We start from the raw sequence: 22,132 nt of genomic DNA, 5'->3' as shown, positions 1-22,132 counted from the left end.
CCGTATATTTAAAGCCATGGTGTTGACTGTAAAATGATATGGTTTATTGTTCCTGATTGCTGAGCCGTGATGGTGTTCATCTTTCAGGTTCACGCTGTAATGTTTATCTACTGCTGGTATTAAACTGGGAAAAGTAGCGCTCGTCTGGAATGTTGGTGTACAGATCCTGGAGATGTTCCTTCCTGTGTAAATGGAAAAAGTGTTTGCATTGTTACAAAATAAATAACTCAAGTAACAGAGAATTATTTTCATACTAATTTAGTATTTATTAATATTTTTAGAATTCATTAGATTTTATTTTTAGCAGTTTTACTGTTTTTGTCATTTGCATTAGTTTATTAATATTTCAATTTAGCTTGTCATTTATTTATATTTCGGATTTATAGTAATTTTAGTACTTTTATTTTGCTGCTGAGGACACATTTCAAATTTTCATGTAGTATTTATATTTTATTTTAGCTTTATTTGATAAAAACCAAAACGATTTTAATATTTTATATCTTTTTTTTTATTATAAATTAACAAAAACAACACTGTTGTGTAGTCCACTGACAAACTTTAAAAGCTAAATCAATACAAATTAAATCTCTAGGCATAGTTTGTTAAAGTACGATACCTGGAAATGGCAAAAACTGCACAAGAATTACAGAGAAAATTAAAACTTCTTGATGGATTTAGGGTATGACTCTAGAGACTTTTTTGAAGGTATAGACTTTGTCACATGAACAAACAGGAAAACAGTTCTCATCGCATCCGCTTGTCAGATAAAGTGTTAACAGTAGTATGAACTGTCGCGATATAAATCAGCTAATTATGTTTCTTGTTGCAATTTTATTACATTTTAATATCCGAATGTTAGTTAACATCAATCTGCATTTGCGATGGACATAGCTTATGCTCATATTTGGTAGCTACTCTGAGGGCATCTTGAGTAAAACAGCTCTATATTTAATGAAGCACATACAAAAGACCTGAACCGAATACGGAATATTTTACAGAATATGGAAGTTGTTGCGCATAACCCCCATTGGGATGTTAGTGGAACCTGATTTCACCAAGTGCATCATCTTTGTTGATCCTGGAACAACATTCCAGACTTGAGGAACAAGTTTACAGTTTATGTTCAGGTTTACAACCATAGGGTTGCTTCAACATCAATGTTATTCACCATCATTTGCTTCTGATTTTAGGGATCACTTATAGATAGGTAGGATTCACTTATAGGGGTAGGGATAGGGTTAAGACCAAGCGGCAACATTCTGATCTGAAAAATGAAGCCTACCCGGAAGTGCGAAAAACTGCAATACATCGAAAATCCGCTAGAGGGAGGTCCCAAAAGGGAGCAAATGTCCATAGCCCCCATGTTAAAATGTCCGTTTTCACAGCATAAATTCATGTTTTTACAGGTTGGTCCCATGGACTTTTGTATTTTTCGATTGCTTCCGAGTGCCTGACAACTGTGAGGGGGGTGAATTTTTTTCTAACTCGTTAGTTTAGATCGTATTTAGATATAAAATGTATGACAATAAGGGCGTGGTTAACTTTGATTGACAGCTGACAAGGCAGCGCCACGGAGAATGACAACATAAGAAGCGCCATTTTTTAATACAGTTGACATATAATACTACTGTTTCTGTATCATGAAATGTAGTTTTAAGAGTTTTTCAGGCGAGAATGTAGTTGTTTAAAGCTCAAATCTGTGGTTTATTTAAAGATTTATGAAAATTTTATCCAGTTGATCCAGCGATGACCGGGCGCTCGGCGTTCATGTACCCCGCCTGGAGCAGCCTTTCCTCGGCTAGTCGTTCTGAGGTTTGCCGCCAATGCCGCGGACTCTGGCGTCTCTGTAGTGGTTAAACATGTAATATAACTTGTCTATATCTAATGGGCGATTTTTAGTCTCGTGAATCTATAATTTTTTCCCTGGGCAATCGTTTTGGCTGAGGGGAAGTTTCATAACTTTATAAGCTATTTAACTTTACCGATGTATGGTTAGACTAGAGCGCTGACTTTTTATGTTTGACTGAATTGTTTACTTTATTTGTATAGCTTCTTATACCTTTTACTTATACTTTTATAATGGCTAATATTGATAAAACTGAAATTTAAACATTCTGTTGTTTAGTACAAATGCACATATTGCCTGGACCATAAAATGTTTAATATTTTTATATTATATTTAAAATGAAAAGAGGCAGGTTTGTGTTTTATATTTTGTTTTTTCATAAATAGGCAAACGTTATGTGCAGTTGAATATAATCAATATGCGTTGCCTGAACCACATTTGTGTGGCTATAATGTTTAAGATTTCTTTAAATGAAAACGAAAAGAGTTAGTATGGTGTTTTATAACATATTTCGTTGCCTAAAATATACACAGAGATAACCGGAGTAGCAGAGCGAGCTAAGTGCGCGCTGCGTTAGAAGGTGGGCGGGGTTAGGATTTTCCAAGATGGCGCCGCCCATACCCCCCATAAACGGCTTCAAACCCGTTCTTCAGAAAGTCTATGGGTGACGTCACAGACGCTTTGTCCATATTTTTTACAGTCTATGGTTAAGACAAAATTTTCGGACCAGGATCAACAAAATTATGTTGACCCAGGAACGCGTTCAAAAACTTTTGTAGACATGTATTACATTGACGCACTGGGGCGCTTTGTTGAAATTTAGAAGGTTGGCCCCACTGACTTCTGAAACCCATATCAGATGTACATTTTCAGCACTTTTGACACGTGTGCACAGTCTAGTGAGTTTGAGTATGTTTAGGCCCTCGAAAATGCCATTCATTTCAGAGAAGACGCTGAAGAAGCAGAAGAAGAATAAACGGAGAAATTCCAATAGGGTCCTCAGTGCTCAGGCCCTAAAATTCAGTCATTTCAAATCAATTAAAATTACTGTAAGATTATTATTTCAGTAGTGTGCGCTAATTAGTCAATAAAACCCATTGTAACTCACCGAGCATCATGGGTCCGGGCCAGCTGAATGTTGGTGTTGTCCAAACTCCTGCGCAGCTCCCTATTAATGCGCGCTTGCTGTCTTTCCAGCAGCAGAGCAGCCCGGGCTGATGCCATGTTCTCATGGTGCTCATGAAGCTCCTTCTCCCGTTGCTTCATGGCAGCACTCTGCACATATTTGTTCGCTTTTTAACAAATACGTGTATTTTGATCTTTTGCAACAATTCATGAAGTTACTTATTAACAGAATGAAAGTTTTTTGTGCTTTACCTTCCTATCTTCTGCTTGCTGCAGCTGGTACTGCGTGTACTGCTGGAGCTCTTCAGGACTCATTCCCTTGTAACAGTCCCGGCGCAGGCGGGACAGACCCAGCACACTTACTTTCTGTTCAGGGTTTTCCGTCAGCAGGTCCCCATTTAGCTGGTTCAGGATGTCCGTCTGGTTGTTCTCCTCTTCCTCGTGACACTCTTGTAGACGGCGATGTGCGATTTCTGCAGCCTGTGGTCAAGGAACAATGGAAAATTGAGTTCTTTTTGAATTATAAAGCCTTTTTTTTGTTTCTACTTTGTGGACTTCAGTCGTCAGTGACTCACCAGTGCCCGGTTAAAGTCTTTGGTGGCGATGGCTGCAGATCTCTTGTATTGTTCCTCCATCTTCTGCAGTTCAAGAGCTCGGTTATCCAGAGACATTCTGCTTTGATCGTACTGATTCACTATACAGTTTGTAAAAAGAGAAAGCATTGATACTAGGGCTGGGGAAACAATATTGATTAATAATGGCTGTTTACAGGATTTATGAAATGATTGTTGTAAGTTTATTTCAATTAAAAGTTGTCATAAGACTGATCATGTTCTGTAATTGTTGCTATTGTATATTAATAAAATCAGTAGACTGACAATTTGCAGTCTGCCCATTAAATGTTAACTATTATTTAAATATATTGTTGAATGGCAGTCATTTTATCCCCAAAATTTAGAAAGACATTTGAAAAAATGCAGTATAGTACTTAAAAGATGACAAATAATGGTGTTTTTATTTATTTTATTTTATACTAGGGCTGTGCAACAATTAATCGCGATTAATCGCATCCAAAAGTGTGTGTACTGTGTTATGTTATATATATATATATATATATATATATATATATATATATATATATATATATATATATATATATATATATATATATATATATATATATATATATATATATATATATACAGTATATATTATGTAAACACAAACTTTTATTTTGGATGCGATTAATCGTTGCACAGCCCTAAAATGTTTTTGAAAAATATTTTATTTAAATATATTTATAAATATTATTTAAAATATACTGTCTTCATGTTGCTGGTCTTCTGGTTTTAATGTGTTACAAAACTGTTATGTTAGGTGCGAGAAACCTGTTCAACAAATTTTAGTGATTCACAGCCGTAATGTAGTTTCAGAAAGAATCAAGCCAAACATTCAAGACTGGGACCAAAAGTCACAGAAAATTGGTAGAGCTTAGATATAAGGAGCTGCCTTTCAGCAAGTGAACGTACCTTCTTGTTGTAGCTGTTGTTTGGCTCGCTCCAGTTCTTCTTGCTGTTGAAGGGTCCATGCTCTGAGCTGCTCCTGCTGCTTCTTCAGCCTGTCCTTCTGGCTCAGATCTTCTCCAGTCAGTCCCGGGAGAATCCGCAAACCTTCCTGCTTCTTCAGCAGCTCTGGATCGTTCAGATCAAACTCGCGTCTGCTGGTTGTTTGTTGGAATTGTTCCCTAAATTGCACGATGGCTTCATTCAGCAGGCGCTCATCTTTCTTCTGCCGCTGCTCCAGGACACAGGCCACACGATCACTGCACAGCAGGTCATCAGCTGAAAACACACAGGAGAAGAAGCTTCTGAGTCAGCCTCAATGTAATAGTGAGTTATGTTATTCAAGTTATCCAAAACCTTTTTTGTGGAAAAAAACTCTTTCCACACACACACACTCTCTTGTATGAGGACTTGCCATAGACATAATGATTTTTATACTGTACAAACTGTGTATTCTATCCCCTTACACTGACCCTAACCCTAAACCTAAGTTCCCATCACACACACACACTGTCCCCAATAACGTTAGTCCCCAAAAATTGACTAGACTTTTTCCCCTCAGTTTTTCTTTTCCAGACAGTTATTCCACCTTGATTTTTTTTTTAAACAGAAATTGAAAATGTTAATTGTTATATATATATATATATATATATATATATATATATATATATATATAGCTGGTTTTGGTCTTACTCACCATAGACTTCCCGTTCGTTTGCCTCGCGTTGGTCTTTCTCTCTTCGTTCTTTAACTTGACGGTCGAGAGCATCATAGTCAAGCTGTCCAAGATAGAAATCAACAAAACGAATTTGCAAATGCCATTTACAGCTGTATAAAGATGTTTTCAGCAAACAGACTTACTCCAGTCGTGCGGACTTTGTCATTAAAGATCCTCTCTCGGCGTTGCAGCTCCCTGTTTCTCTTTCTGTCAAGTTGAACAGCTGCGATTCGGTCTGACAGAAGCTCAACTTGATCCATTGTAGCCTATAGTATCACCACTATAGATCGATATAGCGAGCAATACAATGAAATGTTGCAATCGACCAAACGAGGGAATGGGAAACCCACAAACAAACACGTTGCTAAGAGACTGAATAGGCTACATGTTCAAAAATTGCGCCCTCTCTGTTATTTCTCAGTTCAGTTATCGCTAAACGGAATGTCTAACAAACCACACACACACAGAAATTAATTTCTATTATATATTTGAACAGTGTACGGGAACAGTGCCTAAATCAGCCCATCATGGTTTGTTGTGCCATAGCCTACTGTAAAAAAACAACAACATACAAGTAATTTGTAATTATATGTTGCACACAAACACAATGTTATTTATTGTAATAGTGTTATCAGTCTTTGAGTAAACTGTTTAAGAACATTTTGAATTGATAATACTTAAAACATGATTGTGAAATGTAAATTAAAAACTTCATGCGAGATCTGTGTCCTGTAACAGAAACACCTTTTTAATGTGCAGTTGTTTCAAAGTAATACAACCTGTTATGTTAAACAATTTAAACTGGTACCTGAAACATCTGTTTTGTTTTTAATTTTCTATTACATTGATTCACAATGTTTTCCCTTTTCTTAAATATCCTTTTAAAAATCTTTGATGACATGTTGTATTGTCCATTTTTGTCCTGAGCATGTTTGCAAAACGAGATAGTAGGAATCCTGTCCTTGGCCGAGCTCAAGACATCGGTTTGTGTTTCTATTTCTTATTGCATTTCCCTAATTGTAAAACAGAAACCATAAAATATATATTTTTTATTATTTATATCAAACCTTAAATTATAATTATGATCATGTAGAACAGAGAATAACCACACAGCAATGTGGTGTGAAATATTCCATAAAAATAAATAACGAATAAAATGCAGAGCAAGACGATACCTGAGTCAAGTCCCAGTATATACTCAGTCCTTTCTCCTTGGCTTGGTTACAGTCATGTAACCCTGGTGTGCTTCCACTACCGGGATCCGTTAGACAACGGTTGGAGTTATATGTGTGAGATTTGATGCCTCCAATGTAGATCTCTCCATTACGGTTGTAGTAACAATGCTGCAAGAGATGTAGAAATGAAGAGTGCATTTTGGACGTAGCTGTTCACAGCAAAGGTTTACACTTAGGCTACATACCTGAGAGTCATAGTAATGACACTCATACAGAATAGGTACACTTCCAGGAACAGGTCCTTGATCAACACAGTAGCCTTCTTGAAGATCATTCTTCAACTGTCATGAAAATAAACAGCAGCAGTTTTGGAAAAGATGGACCAACTATAAACTTTATTTATTTATTTATTTATTTATATATCTTCTTGGGAGGGAAATGGTGTATATTAGAAGACTTTGAGCAACTTACCACGCCATAACCCATTATGTCTTTCCATCTTTCTAGCAGAGGATATACGTTTTCCAGATACCATTTAAAGGGCTTACATTTGAGTTTCTCTCGTAACTGTTTTCTTTCAGTCACATCACCAATATCAATCCCATGATCCTAGAGGAAAAACGGTAATTTTATTAACCAGGTCCAGTGTGATGAAATGAAGATCAATGAAATGAATAGTTATAAACAAGACAGTTAATATTCAACTTATCCTGAGCTAACCTTGAAACATTGTTTACTATTACTGTTACCTTTAGAGGGAGATTCCAGGCAATATTCACATTTGATTTATATTCATCCATCCAGATTTCAGCCACTCTCAGAGCATTTCGACTCATGGGTTTGCTGAGATCCGGTGAATAAGGCTTATGTGCTCTTTCAATATGTGCAATCTTTGAACATGGCACCACTTCAATACTCCCACCACAGAGCCATACCTGATTTATTAATTAAATCTCAGATATTGATTATATTCAAGCACTTTTTACACATTATATGCATTTTTTTGGTGCCACAATGTGCAGTAATAACTTACACGTATTGCTAGTTCAACATTTTCACCCCCATAAATTGTCATTCCTTCATCCAAAACTCCAATTTCTCCCAGGAATTGACGATCAGCGACCAGGATACCCATGATTGAGGGACTCCTAACAATGCAGAAAAAGTAACTGACTATTTGTTCTACTTCAATCAAATGATAAACTGCAAAGTGTAGCCCATTTATTGAAGCCGGCATGAAATGGAAGTTATGATTAATCCTATTGTGATGTATATCGGAGTGAAACAGCTTCTCAAACAAGAAAAAAAATTTAGGATGGGACTTGACTTTGCCCTTTGGGAATTGATTGGATGGTTAATTTGCTATTGCTGTGATGTCATGTGAGTGACAGGTGGTCGCGCCAATAAACATCAGAGGGAAGGGAGGGAAAGTTATTTTGATGAAAGATTATGAGGTCACATGAATTAAATAAATTTGAATTATATTAATTAATATTTTTTTTTAAATAAATAGCTACTGGAATAAAAAAAACAAAAAAACAAAACAAGAATTGTCCATTTAGATTGCATGGTGACTTTAAGCATGTTGTCATGTCCTGGGATTACTATATGGGATTAAAAACTGCATTTTTTTTATTTAAAAAATGTATCTGTCACATTGCAGGGACATTTAACTCTTTCCCCGCCAGAGTTTTTGAAGAAAGTTGTCAGCCACCGCCAGCATTTTTGATAATTTTCACAAAAGTTTTGCTTTATCTGAACACGCAATATATCAAAAGAAAGAACAGACCATCTGCTTTTAAACAAAAGCTGAGAAACAAAAGCGTTTTTTTGTTTTCAAAGACTACGTCTGGATTCAGAATGATGATCAAAACACAGATGGGGTCCCAGACAGCAACGTAGTGTCGGCCCAGATCCAGGCCACATGTGGATTCCACACGTACCAGATGTGGGCCGGATCTGGGCCGACGCTATGTTGCTGCCTGGGGTAGATCGAGTCCATCAACACCCCAAAGCTTCACAGTCAGTCCTGTACCTTGTCCTTGGTCGACATTTCATTCACTAACATTTTATTTTTTTTATATGCTGTTTAAAGGAGAACTCCGGTCAATTTTAACATTGAGCTCATTTTTTTGTAAATTTGGAGTGCTGTCAGTACAGAGAACAACGACAAAAATCGGTGTTGCCTACACCGTGTTATCCTCTTTTTAAAATTTGCACCCTGTTGACTTCAATGGGGCAAGTTTTAAACCTGCTTTTAGCCTCTTAACATCCTTGATGTGTCATTACAAGTGCACAGCCAATGTGAGTGATTCCTTCAGAGTGAACACGGTGAATCTGACTGCAGTAGATGTGAAAGATATGAATAAAAATGAAGTTAATTCGGCCAGAGCACATACCTGTATTTATTTCCTGTTTTCGGTCGAAGTCCATAGTAGTCGATTGTCGAGTTCACGTGCGTGATCATAGGTAACTAAGCAACAGTGGAGAACCACCTGACGTAGATGACGCGGTATGTTTGGACAGAATATGAGCCACAGTTCTTTATTAAATTCATATAAGACAAAAGAATTACAGGAATAATGGATTCTAAACCTCAAATAAATGCCACAATCAAGACCTCGAAACAGATATGAGGGAGAAACACCCAGAAACACCTCATGTATATAATAAGGGTCGTTCCTTACCATTAATGCTTGGAAAACACACATACATCTCCTTCGATTAATAATAATGGCTAATGCAGTGGCTGGGATATAGTAGCCTACATAAACCTACCAACGTCCGTTGCAATGGTTTTTAGAATGATTTTACTTATCGCGAAAGGATAAGTCGCCGTCATTTCGCAATAGTTTTTTGTCCACATTTAGAAAAAAAAACGCAAAAGTTTTGCGCAAATCTGCAATGGAAACGCGCCTAGTGAAAACACGGAAAGGTGTAGATTTCCGTCAATGGCGGGGAAGGAGTTTTTTTTTTTTTTTTTTAAAAGAGGAAATTAAAGTGGTGCGTCCCAGTTTGCATACTTCTGCACTATTCTATACAGTTTTGTAGTATAGAGCGAGTAGCACACGTACATCACAGAGATGTCTATTTGATGTGCATGTTTTTATCTGGAAGACTTTTTGCTCATCTGAAACGCATCTGAGCAGTTTCCTGTCAGATGTTAAATAGACATTTAGAAAATGTTTTATGATTTAGAATGCATGTAAAAATTACTTTTAAAAGACGTTTATTAGATGTTTGTACACAACACAACAGATGCCTTCCAGATGAAGCGCTCTTGAGAAGACATCTTAGACCTAGGCCTACTGAGCTCTGGGCTCTGGCTCTGGGGTCACACTGAAAATTCCAAAATGAAAAAGTGCACTTCAAATACCCGGATGATACACTCAATTAACAGAATTTTTTTTGGAATATTGGACACTTCGTGTAGTCAACTGTCACCGATTTCCATGCATAGTGGAGGGGGAGAGTCTGTTAGACTCCGATGTTAAATGACAAAATAACCTTATTAAAATTCATACACTACACATTTGAGTGCATAATAATGTATAGTGCATTATGAAGCCTTTTTAAAATGGTGAAAAAGTTACACCACTTACTTCCCTGGTTCTGACGGGTCGTTCATTTTGTACCATTCTGGCCGGAAAGACTCGTACATGCACCAAAGGTTCCAGTCAAACGCATGAGCAGAGGGGTTATATTTAATAATCTCCAGGGTGTCAAAACGCACTTTGTCAAACACTGGCGAAAGCACAATTGTCCTGTCTTCTTTGATTCTTGCAAGCAGTGGCTCTGCCCTAGAACAATAAGGCAGTCAAATATTTATTTGGCAAAGATAATACATCCCCTCATATTATAAAAAACAGACTGTAGTATTTACCATTCCTTGTGAACCTCAATATGGGCATCCAGAATGGCCACCACCTGGCCTTTGGCCGCTTCCCAGCCTGACACTCTTGCCTTGGCAAGACCCATCTGCCTTTTGTGTCTCACTTTCTTGATTAAGCCAAGTTTGTCTTTATTAATTAGATTAATATATTCATCTAGAGCGATTTGCAGATCCTCTGTCGTAAATTAAAATATGCATTTTTAATTATTAATATTTATTATATAATCAATGATAATATTTAATACAATAATTCATGCCCTGTGTAAATATTTTTCTTAATCAGTGTTTTTGTCTTTTAGCAATTTTTCTATATTCTTCTTTAATTAAGTTTACTTTTCTTGATTACATTTTTCTATGCTTAACATATTTTTTTTAGAACATCTAATATCTTTAAATATTTGTTAGATTTTATTTATTTGAGAAGTAAAATTATTTGAGTAAAACTAACCATTCAAGCTGTAGTCGTCCACCAGGATGATTTCTGTTAGTAGATGAGCAGGTGTTTTGTTAATGATGCTGTGGACTGCCCTTTTAATGACTGAGAGAGCCTCATTTAAATAAATCAGAACCACACTAATAGATGGCAGGTCCTTTGGGTAGATCTTCACAGCACATCTGTAATACATATACATATATACATACATATATGTACATGAAAATACATGCTGAAAATGTAGCTTTGCATCACATAAATTAATTATATTCTAAAGTAGCCTATATTATAATATAAATCCATTATTTTAAATTGTAATAATATTTCACAATAACATTTTTTTTCTGTATTTTTGATTAAATAAATGCAGACTTGAGCATAAAAGACTTCTTTCAAAAACATTAAAAATACTAATGTTTCCAAACATGTGACCGGTACTGTCACTTTAAGATTCCTCAACAGTAATAAGAAGTGTTACAGGAAACAATTTTTTTTTAAATGTCTTAAAGTTATGAAGGTGTTACCTGTGGTCTCGAGTTTCAGGAATTGTTCTGTTCACTGGTAATCTGTTACTGAGGAACACATTGTATCCGTACTCCTGAAACTGCCTCTCTGCTTCTATCTGTTCCTCTTCTGTGAGTTCAGCTCCCCATGAACTGAATAGACGTGATTGAGGATACAACTTCTTAACCTCAGTTTTCTGCTCCACAATGATATTGGCTGAAAATTAAAGTAGATATAACATTGGAGATAGTGCCACAATATAATGAAAACGAGATCACACTTGCATGTAATCGAATGTAGGAAACAGTATGCGTTCGAGACGCACGTTCAGATAATTAACCTAATTAACATGGGAGAAGCTCATCAAGTCAACTCAATTACCGGTAGCCTCAGGAGGTATACATTCAGCAGACTTGTTTTACAGCATCCCATATATATATATATACAGTACCAGTCAAAAGTTTGGAAACACTACTATTTTTAATGCTTTTGCAAGAAGTCTCTTATGCTCATCAAGCCTGCAGTTAAAAACAAAAAACAACAACAAAAAACAACTGTTTCCAACACTGATCATAAATCATCATATTAGAATGATTTCTGAAGGATCATAAGACACCAAAGACTGGAGTACTTGCTGATGAAAATTCAGCTTTGCATCACAAAAATAAATTACATTTTAAAGTATATTAAAAAAGAGAACCATTATTTTAAATTGTAATAATATTTCATAATATTACTGTTTTTTTTTTTTAACTGCAGGCTTGATGAGCATAAGAGACTTCTTGCAAAAGCATTAAAAATAGTAGTGTTTCCAAACTTTTGACTGGTACTGTATATATATATATATATATATATATATATATATATATATGTATGTATATATATGTATGTATATGTATATGTGTGTGTGTATATATATATATATATATATATATATATATATATGTGTGTGTGTGTGTGTGTGTGTGTGTGTGTGTAAACTCACCTATTTTATCAACTTGATCTTCTATTCTCTTCAGTCTTCTATGAGCCTCCAGATCTTCTAGCCTTTGTAACCTGTTGTCATTACTCTTCTCCTGTCTGATAAATGACATGTACATAAGACTGTAAACTATGACGGCAAAAACTATCACACCAAATCTTTCAGCAACCCTCATTTTCAAAATGTCCTTACGGTTTGGAATGGCATGAGGGTAAGTATGAATGCCTTATTCATGATTTTGCAAGTAAACAAGGTGTAGTTCACTGGTTCTGACACCTCTGATAGGTAATGGGAGTGGTTAATGTTATTGCTGACTTTATCAGAAGCATGAAGTCAATGTTCTTGCAGAGACACTGGGTTAGTGTCTGACATATGATATAGGGAGTTATATATGCTCACCAAGGCTGCATTTATTTTTTAAGTATAAGAAAAAAAGTAACTGAAATGTTAGGACAATTGAAAATAATTATTTAAAAATGTTTATTCCTGTGATCATGCAAAGCTGAATTTACAGCATCATTACTCCAGTCTTCAGTGTCACATGATCCTTCAGAAATCATTATAATATGCTGATTTGCTGCTCAAGAAACATTTCTTAATAATGTTCGCAACAGTTGTGCTGCTTAATATTTTTGTGGAAACTGTGATACACTTTTTTTTCAGCTGTCTTTGATAAATAGAAAGTTCAAGAGAACAGCATTTATTTAAAATAGAAATTATTTGCAACAATTTAAGTCTTTACTGTCAGTTTTGATCATTTTAATGATGAAAAAAGAATTAATTTCTTTAATCTAAAATATTTGTACAATTATTTAAAAAAAAAAAAATTTGGGGGTGAGCAAAACAATAAAACAAACATATACGTAAATGCATCTCACTCCCCTCAAGAAAAAACATGAGCCAAAGCTATAGGTTGTATATCTTTATTTATGTACAGAAAAAAGTCAAACTAGACAAAGTGAGGACCAGCAGAGAGCTGACTGGACACAGGATCGACCACCGCGTGCTTAAAAGCTGACTGTTTTGGCGGGCTTGGTCTCTCCAAGCTCAGCATCCAGATAACGGTAACGGCGATGGCGACGCAAGGTTTCGATGGCCTTCTGCTCGATGGAGGAAGGTGTGATGCCCAAGTCTTCCAGTCCTGGGAGGTCGGAGCACTTCATGTCCGTTGTGTGGAACTACAAATGAGGGTTTAGATTACTTGGTAAGTTCTTTATAATAAACTAAATATATTATGTTGTAATGCTCTGACACACATACCCGGTCGACTTTATCACGGGTTGTCCAGGGCTCGAAAGGGTTCATCTCAAAAAAGCTTGCGATGAGGCTAAAACCAGAGAACTCAAAGTGAATATGAGGCTGCCAAAGAAAACATCTGTGAAGGTTAAAGGGATCACTCAAAAGCACACAAATATAGTCAACAGACACTGTTTATATGTGAATAAAAGAGTTTAAATTGAATCTGTTCATCATATAAAACGATCGTGTCTCTTTAGAAGACTTGGATTAAACCACCTGATTTCTTTTACAATCTATTTATGAACATTTCAAAGCGTCAGAGTTTTGGGTGAATAAAGTTTCAATGGAGAGAAATTTGTGCTCTGAAGTCTTATGGGTTTGGAATGACATGAGGGTGAGTAATTGTTGCCAGAATTTTCATTTTCGAGTGAACTATCCCTTTAAGAAAAGTCATATGTAGTGAATTTTTTATGAGATGCTTACTGATAGAAAGGGCGAGGCATGGGATAAGCCAAAAATGGTCTGTGAGCCAATGCATACACATACTCTACCAAGTCATGCAGTAGATACCGGTTGGGCCTGTGAAGCAAGAGATTCAAGTTTTCAGACACAATAAATCATAGAATGGAAATGCATAATTTTTTTTGAAAATTAGAAGGCAGTGAAGGAGAAATGGGGCTGTTTCTTACCCAACTAATGCATACGTTTTCCCATTAGCATCGAGGTCTTTCACGGCATTGACAATGGCTTTGGCCACATCCACCACCTTTAAAAAGTAAACAAGGGTAAAATATTTAATCTTTAATCTGAAATAACAAGAGAACATGATCATGTAAATTTAAAGTGCCCCTATTATGCTACTTTAAAGGTTGACAACACAACAAAAACCAAACTTCCAGGCCTACAACTACAGTGTTTGAGTGCGAGGCAAAACAGACGTTGTTCAAGGGCAGCCAATGAAGGTCATAGGCTGGCATCATACAAATTTGTTACAAACCTTCGGTAGGTGTGTGCGGAAAGTAAGACTGGAATAAGCCTCATTTCAGGCAGTTCAGAATCGGTTCTTTCTTTTGGGAGACTGTGCACTTTGATATTTTAAAACTTTGCAGACTTTTCACATTCACAAACAGCTACATTCAGTGCCGGCCCGAGCTTTTTGGGGGCCCTAAGCAGAATTTGATTTGGGGGCCCCCTCCCACCACGCGGAGTCACCTGTTTGACGATTACTGACACAAATGTCACGCTATAATTACATTATAAATTAATACAACTAGTGCAAAATGCCCGTGCAAAATCAGTTTTTGTGTGTGTTTTTAGTAATTGTTGGTTTGGTGCCCGTGAAAGAGACTGTGAACGCATTGAATTCAGGGAGCAGGCTAGGTTACTACAAATGATGGCCGTGAATAAAATATAATATTCAGAAGTAAACAGTATAGCTGACAGAGTGTTTATGTCAGAATGTTTATTTTTAAACCACAACCTTCTAAGTGCTTCTTTTACCGATATATTTAAGAAAACGCTATGCTTGAGCAAACAGCTTGTGAATAGGCAACTACAAATGATGCCCGTGAAAGAGACTGTGATCGCATTGAATAGGATATGTTTAGTTGGTGAATAGCATAGGCTACTATTACACAGTAGCGATAACGTTAAACGCACCAGAATCTATCTATAAATTACAGAAGTAAACAGCATAGCTGACTTATAGATTCAGTTTACATCCACAAATGAATATGAATTACATCCACAATGAATTACATCCACATCCGTCGATCCAGGGAGCAGTGCAAAGTGCCGTGCAAAATCAGTTTTTGTGTGTGTTTTTATTAATTGTTGGTTTCTTGGTAAAGAAAACTATAATATTCAGAAGGAACCAAACTATAATATTCAAAAGTAAACAGTGTAGCTGACAGTGTTTATGTCAGAATGTTTATTTTTAAACCACAACCTTCTTGGGGCTTCTTTGACCGATACAACCCTCTAATGTCAGAATGTTTATTTTTAAACCACAACCTTTTAAAAATGATATATTTAACGATATCTTTAGCATTTCTCATCCAAATAATGTCAAACTTGGCACTGCACTTACTCATGCCCGTGGCAAGACACCTGTCGAATTTGAAATCCATCGGACTAACGGTTCGAGAGATATGTGGTTAACAGACTTGTGGTTGTGGTTTAAAAATAAACATTCTGACAATCAGTCAGCTACACTGTTTACTTCTGGATATTATAGTTTGGTTCCAAAACGTGATAAATCCATTTTGATTAATTTGAGTAAAAATGTCTTTACCAAGAAACCAACAATTACTAAAAACACACACGAAAACTGATTTTGCACGGGCACTTTGCACTGCTCCCTGAATCGACACGCTTATTCATTTGTGGATGTAAACTGAATCTATATGTCAGCTATGCTGTTTACTTCTGAATATTATGTTTCATTCTGGTGCGCTTAAAGTTATCGCTACTGTGTAATAGTAGCCTATGCTATTCACCAACTAAACATATCCTATTCAATGTGTTCACAGTCTCTTTCACGGGCATCATTTGTAGTAGCCCATTCACAAACTGTTTGCTCAAGCATAGCGTTTTCTCTGAGTTCACTGTGTGCTTTCTACCATGCACAAATAAAAATGTCACTGAACTTTTGCTGTGTAATTGTAACAATGTGCACTCAAACACACCAAAAAACTGCGTTCACAGTCTCTTTCACGGGCACCAAACCAACAATTACTAAAAACACACACAAAAACTGATTTTGCACGGGTATTTTGCACTAGTTAATACAAAATAAATACTTAATAAAAAATAGATAGGCCTACTTAAATAAAAAGTTGTAACTTTTTCTTTACTCTTTTACTAACTCTTTGAAATTTCTGAAAACAAACTGTCACAAAACACATTAAATAAATTATTTGCAAAATATCCTCCAACGTTTTGCAACACTTTGCAGTTTGAATGATGTCTTGTATGAACATGACGGAGTATGTTTTTATGTTTCCACTGTTCGATCGCGCCCGCGCACACACACACACACACACAACATATTCCAGCATTGTAATCTTGACATCGCAGCCTGTTCATTATAGCCGTAATAAAATAGTCAACCTAACATATAAAAATGACGCTGCTCTGTTTAAATAGTCAGTAATACAATTTGTACCATTCAGCGTAAGCTCCGCTCCACTGCAATGTTTCCAAGCACTTTTTTGCGTGTGTGAAGAGGATGATTTTTTTCCGTCGATATTGGAACACGAGTGAAGTACAAAGGCTATAATAAAGAATAGTTTACCATCCAAATACATCGCGAATGTTGAAACATTTTGATTCTAATGAGAGAGATACGTGAGCCCAACGCCGCTTACTTTCACTTTCGCTTTAAATTATACGTTTTGGCTTGTTTATAGTTATTTTTTTAATTCTTGTTCTGTTCTGAATATGATTCAATTTAAAGGATAAATCATTGATTTAAATGTCAATCATCAATCACTGATCAAATCAAATTTTTGTGACATGGCTTAACATTACCGTGACTTTGCGCACGAATTGTCTATGCACGCGAGTTTATGCGCATGACTCAAACACTGGCAGACACAGCAGCAGTTGTAGGCAGGTATATTGATCATGAAATCAGAATTTTCTTGTCTTGAATTAGTCATTAATTCATTCATGTCACTTGTTTAAGTAAATTAATATGTAAAAAAAAAAAAAAAAAAAAACCTCGATAAGCAGCCGCTTAGTTCGCTTATGCCTCGGGCCGGCTCTGGCTACATTACACACTACATGAAAGGTAATATCTGAAAAGGCAAAATAGGTGCACTTTAAATAAGATGAGTTCTTGTGTTCAAGTTTGATACTTACATGAACAGGCTGCTTGACTGTCTTCTTGCCCATTCCAATTAGAGGTACAGCTTTGCCAAACCAACGCATGTCTAAACAGACAATTACAGGAAATATTATGGATTCAACAAAACAAGGTTGGGTTGGGTACAAATGTGCTATTTGTATTTGGCAGAAAATAGAATGTCTGGTTTGGAACAAAATGAGGGTGAATTAAAAGCCAAGTTTCAAAATATTCACCATGGAAATGGTAAGTATAGAAGCAAGAACTTTAACTCAATGTCGATACTTCAAATGTTTTTGTAGAGAAAAAGAGTTTTAACACAAATAAATGTGATCACATGACAGAACTACAAATGCATCTGTATGTTGCTTCCATTTAATCGCTGTTTCTCTGTAATGTTCAAGAGTGCATTAAATTATTCAAACTTCAAATACTGTGGAATCTAAATTCTGAAAAACAGTATTTAAATGGTCTCATGACCTTCCCATTGTATATTACAATAAAAAGTATTTTCTGTGAATTTTTTCTCAGCAGGGATTAAAATAATAAACTTATCCTTGTTTGTGTAATTTTGTCAATTTAAGTTGCAAATTAAAATGTTTTACACATTTTGTGCTGAAGATGAAAAAAGTAAAACTGCATTCTGAATTCATTTCAACTGTCTCATTACTTTCTCCATTCCACAAAGATTTGGTGATATCTGGGAATGCGAAAGACGCAGAATTTGCAATATACACAAAATTCTGCATGGAAATGGCTCAAGGGTAGAATGTTTTTATTTTTGATAAAAAATGTTTATAGGATGCCATTACACTTTTATTAGTAAAATGCCAATTGGAAGGAAACAGACTGGAGAAAGCAAATTGTGCTAACTTTTTTAAAACTTATATTCAGTTTATTGATAACAGAGCTGTGCAAAATAACAGAACTCTCATTTTTGGGTGAACGGTCTCATTCAGACAGATCTACCACATAAAATGAAGGCAAATATAAAATTTTTCCAATCAGCAACCGTTTTCAGGATGCAGTCAGATACCTACTAGCAAAGTGGTTCAAGAATCTATCTTCTCTTCCAAAGCACTCCGAGGGTTTCATAATGACGGCATCAGGGAACTCTTCCCGCACCGCTGCCTCTCCTACAGCCTGCAAGAGTTCAACTCATTACAACCAGTTATGACACAAGAACAGTGCAGTCATCATACTTTATCATTCAATCATGCTTTAAATTTGTAGAATGCAGTACTATTGACTTCAGAAAGATTTACCTATATTAGCAGCCTAAATAGCATTATGGTTATTGCTTAAGATGATTTTCAGCATAGGTTTTGTCAGTGGAGAAACGGAAAGTTTTTTGATATTTTTTTCTTTAGAGTAATATAATGTAGTCAGGAATCGAGGACAGTAACAATCAATAATATGCATTAAGAAAGTAATTTTATTTTATTTATTTTTAAGTTTTGGATGCCTTGGCTGGAAAACTTGGCTGCCTATGTAGTAGAAAGGTGAATTTTTTTTTTTTTTTTTTTAGTGCTACCTGACTAGAGAAAACAGAAAAAAAGGCTAATGTCTTCCCTTTTACCAAATAGGTAGGAAAACGTCAATAACCATAATGCACTGGGCACTGCTGGGTAGTAATAGATTATATATAATAAAATAAATGTAACATAGTTCATATACATTTACTACCGACATGGTAACAATACAAAGCGGGTTGAAAATCATTGAAGTTCCACTTTAACTCTATGCACACCCATGGTTTTTGAATAGGGATGTTACCGTTACCTTATTCCTTAGATACTTAGAGGGGCTGCGGATATCTGCATTAAGGTGGGACATATGGATAAATTTTTTAATTCCGGCTTCACGAGCTGCCCTCGCAATCTGCTGGGGGATGGAGACGAAGATATCTTCAAACTTGTAGTTCCTGTAACAGAGAGATACAATTTTTTACAGAAACAATCTAAATAAATTTATCTGTAGAACATGTCGAGGTATCCAAGTTAGAATTTAGCTTAGACAGAATTTAGTTTAATAAAAGTGGCTGATAATCATTGATTTTGAGATATAGAAAAACTCTGTAAACTGTAAAAAGAGAAGCTTTAGAGGCTCCCTGCCGTTTTTCATCAAAATAAAAGTTTCATGGTTTAACATTTGAGAATAAAAAACATTTGAAGACATCCATAAACATTAGTATTGTAATTTTACAGTTGTACAGTAATTTTTTTAAATACTCGATATTTAACTTTACAGTGAAATATTAAAAAAGTCATATTGCGTTGTTTTTATTTATTAATTTTATATAGTTTTTATAGTGTTGCAGTAATATTTTATTATTATCATATAGACATAGTGATATATAATCAAAACATTTTGGACAAATTGTACAGTCCTACAAACCTGGACTTTTTAAGTCACAATCACAATATTTATCAGAAAAAAATTAATAAATTGCATTTAGATTTTCCCGCCAAATCGCACAGCCTTATTTTCCAGTACCTGGTCTCCCACTCTCTTCCCACAAGGTTGATGACCACGTTGGAGTGAGCGATCGCTCTTTTGATCGATTCCTTATCTCTTGCATCCCATTCCTGTAAAAGCATAAGCTTAGCCCACTTGCATTAGAAAGAAAACTCTTCCTCTATAAATGGTTATGGGTGTACTCACCATAAAGATGATCTGGCCGAGATCGCCCATAGGTCTGAGGTACATAAGATCGTACTGATCACATCGGTGAGGAATCACGATCTGGGAGCCCATACGTCCTAAAACAAACCCCAACAACATTTCAAACGAATGAAACGGCAAATGCTTGTAAGTGAACGAGGTTCATTCCGGCTTTTACGATGAACGATACGTGGACTCACCGAGTCGGTTGACAACATATCTCCCAAGGAATCCAGTGGCTCCAAACACTGTCGCAGCTACTCCACTGGAGGACGAGCGGCCTCCTTTTCCTTTCGGCAGCACGGCATGATGGATCTTCCTGTGCTGAACAGTCACAGGCCCAGCCGCCAGCAACACCGGAGAACAGGTGCCTGACGAACAGAGGGAATAAACCATGTGAAAACAAATGTCTATTAAAATAATATAGACATAAAATGCTTATTGAAATAATTCAAATACACAGATGAAACCCTATAACCCTATAATGTGTACTGTATAACATATACATCATCAACGTGATCAAAACTTTGCTGGAAAACCTGTTGTAAGCAATCTACTACATGCTTTCTGTCATCTGATTGATAGCTTTTACTTTTATAGCAAGTAAAAAGCCTTTTAGTGTAATTTTAAAAGTGTCCACCTTCAGGTCAAGGTACATGTGACTTTTTCCTGTGAAATCATTACTGCTTTTTATAAAGTAAGACATATTATTGGGAGATACAGAATGGCAATTGATATTTATATACATTTTATGCATGTAGTATGCTATAGTATAGCATTTATATTACTTAAATTACAAGCTATCAGAATTCATCTTACTGTTTGTCAGTAAAAATGTATCAAACTGCATATCTTTGCTCAGTTTGGGTGTTTTTTTCACTCCTGAAGTATGAGCTCCACATTTCTCCAATATCATACTTGGGCAACAAAGGCCTGATGTATCAAATATGATACAAAAAAAACAAAACACATATGGAAACTTTAAAAAAATATTTAAAATTAAAATATATTTTGTCTACAGGTTCAATAAACTGTTATGATATATATATATGACTTTTATAAACAGGGTTCAATGTGATAAAGGGCAGTACGACTTGATGCTTCAGAATAACAATATTTCCATAAAAATATAGCATGTTAAATGTTGCAGAAAGTATAAAATTATAGAAAATAATAAAAGACGCATTTCGGGCATCTTATGTGCGCCTGTGATGTTAATAAACACCATCTAGGTAGGGAACTCACTATGTTTTGAGACATACTCTCGGATTATGCGTACAGCACACTGTATGCGACAACTGCATTAAGATAAAAAAAATATCAAATTAAAGTCCTGCAATAAAACGACTCATTTTTATCGTTTTAAATGACACAGTAGCACATTTATACTGTATACTGCATCTGTTTCAGTGCACAAACGAGGCCTGATGTCTTCAGTCGGGGTCACAAAACACAAGACAAAGATTTCCTTTAAACAAGATCTAATCGCTATATTATTCGTCCTGTTAATAGCCTCAGCTATAACAGTGTTTCTATACAGTCCCACTGTCTGTATGGTAAAGTAATCTAACGGTGAGCTCACCTGAAAGCTTGGGAAGGACACCGGCAGGACGGCAAAGCAGAGTGACAGCCGCCATGATTCTGGACGTCAGCGCGGAGGACGGAAGCTGAGGAGGGTCAAACGCAAACCGAAAAACTCGAATTTTGGGGATAAGTACGGTAAGAACATGTAACGTTAGAAAGCATTTTCTTTTCTTTTATCATTTTAAGTATGTTATAGAAGCAAAAACTAAGCTATAAATATATTAAAACAGGAAAACAGAAAACTTCGGACGCTAATATAAAGGATTCTTCCCACATTTGTAGTATTGGCATTACGTTGTTTACCTTAGAGGTAACGTTAAACCTATAAAAAATGTTTTTACTTATTTTGTTTAAACGTTGTATAGCTTAACTCTGTATAAATGCCTTTTCTATAATACATAATTGTGTGGTGACGATGGACAAAGTATGAGTGAAAGTAGCCTACAGATACTACTGGTCAAATATTACTCTGTTACAAGTAAAAGTTGTAAAGACCGATTTTTACTTAAGTAAAAGTACAGAAGTAGGCCTACTTGTTTTTAAAAGTACTTAAGTATCAAA

General features: G+C 35.8%; 3 protein-coding genes across 3 annotated transcripts; all 3 read right to left on the bottom strand.

Annotated features, from left to right (window-relative positions):
- Positions 1 to 41: 41 nt before the first annotated feature.
- Positions 42 to 6,550, bottom strand: ribc2 (RIB43A domain with coiled-coils 2). The gene is made up of 8 exons (XM_084094809.1): positions 6,427 to 6,550; positions 5,395 to 5,531; positions 5,231 to 5,312; positions 4,501 to 4,812; positions 3,547 to 3,665; positions 3,224 to 3,451; positions 2,955 to 3,121; positions 42 to 182 (listed from the first exon to the last, which is right to left on the bottom strand). The coding sequence occupies exons 2-8, from the start codon at positions 5,509 to 5,511 to the stop codon at positions 104 to 106; spliced, it is 1,104 nt and encodes a 367-aa protein (XP_083950935.1). The 5' UTR covers positions 5,512 to 5,531; positions 6,427 to 6,550; the 3' UTR covers positions 42 to 103.
- A 3,096-nt stretch (positions 6,551 to 9,646) lies between these two features.
- Positions 9,647 to 12,457, bottom strand: LOC311070767 (putative polypeptide N-acetylgalactosaminyltransferase 8). Its single transcript, XM_084094810.1, has 6 exons — positions 12,241 to 12,457; positions 11,276 to 11,471; positions 10,767 to 10,933; positions 10,310 to 10,493; positions 10,029 to 10,226; positions 9,647 to 9,765 (listed from the first exon to the last, which is right to left on the bottom strand). The coding sequence occupies exons 1-6, from the start codon at positions 12,410 to 12,412 to the stop codon at positions 9,732 to 9,734; spliced, it is 951 nt and encodes a 316-aa protein (XP_083950936.1). The 5' UTR covers positions 12,413 to 12,457; the 3' UTR covers positions 9,647 to 9,731.
- A 687-nt stretch (positions 12,458 to 13,144) lies between these two features.
- ndufa9a (NADH:ubiquinone oxidoreductase subunit A9a) lies at positions 13,145 to 21,648 on the bottom strand. Its single transcript, XM_084094807.1, has 11 exons — positions 21,570 to 21,648; positions 20,188 to 20,358; positions 19,988 to 20,085; positions 19,820 to 19,911; positions 19,106 to 19,247; positions 18,364 to 18,466; positions 17,341 to 17,411; positions 14,166 to 14,242; positions 13,960 to 14,055; positions 13,498 to 13,564; positions 13,145 to 13,415 (listed from the first exon to the last, which is right to left on the bottom strand). The coding sequence occupies exons 1-11, from the start codon at positions 21,622 to 21,624 to the stop codon at positions 13,245 to 13,247; spliced, it is 1,143 nt and encodes a 380-aa protein (XP_083950933.1). The 5' UTR covers positions 21,625 to 21,648; the 3' UTR covers positions 13,145 to 13,244.
- Between the last annotated feature and the right edge of the window lie 484 nt (positions 21,649 to 22,132).

The sequence above is a fragment of the Abramis brama genome (assembly GCF_963993115.1).
Source record: "Abramis brama genome assembly, chromosome: 20".
Lineage (NCBI taxonomy): Eukaryota > Metazoa > Chordata > Actinopteri > Cypriniformes > Leuciscidae > Abramis > Abramis brama.
Note: the sequence above shows the minus strand (reverse complement) of the source record. Positions and strands in the feature narration are given on the sequence as shown.

Excerpts from the sequence above, each read along its gene's own strand:
- ribc2 (XM_084094809.1), bottom strand. The coding sequence starts at position 5,511 with ATGGATCAAGTTGAGCTTCTGTCAGACCGAATCGCAGCTGTTCAACTT. Across the intron at positions 4,813-5,230 it reads AAACGAACGGGAAGTCTATG|CTGATGACCTGCTGTGCAGT; the intron begins GTGAGTAAGACC and ends GTGTGTTTTCAG. Across the intron at positions 3,122-3,223 it reads AGCAAGCAGAAGATAGGAAG|AGTGCTGCCATGAAGCAACG; the intron begins GTAAAGCACAAA and ends AAATATGTGCAG.
- ndufa9a (XM_084094807.1), bottom strand. The coding sequence starts at position 21,624 with ATGGCGGCTGTCACTCTGCTTTGCCGTCCTGCCGGTGTCCTTCCCAAG. Across the intron at positions 14,056-14,165 it reads AAAACGTATGCATTAGTTGG|GCCCAACCGGTATCTACTGC; the intron begins GTAAGAAACAGC and ends CTTGCTTCACAG. Across the intron at positions 13,416-13,497 it reads CCCGTGATAAAGTCGACCGG|TTCCACACAACGGACATGAA; the intron begins GTATGTGTGTCA and ends CCTCATTTGTAG.
- LOC311070767 (XM_084094810.1), bottom strand. The coding sequence starts at position 12,412 with ATGAGGGTTGCTGAAAGATTTGGTGTGATAGTTTTTGCCGTCATAGTT. Across the intron at positions 11,472-12,240 it reads AGATCAAGTTGATAAAATAG|CCAATATCATTGTGGAGCAG; the intron begins GTGAGTTTACAC and ends TTTAATTTTCAG. Across the intron at positions 10,227-10,309 it reads ATTGAGGTTCACAAGGAATG|GGCAGAGCCACTGCTTGCAA; the intron begins GTAAATACTACA and ends TTATTGTTCTAG.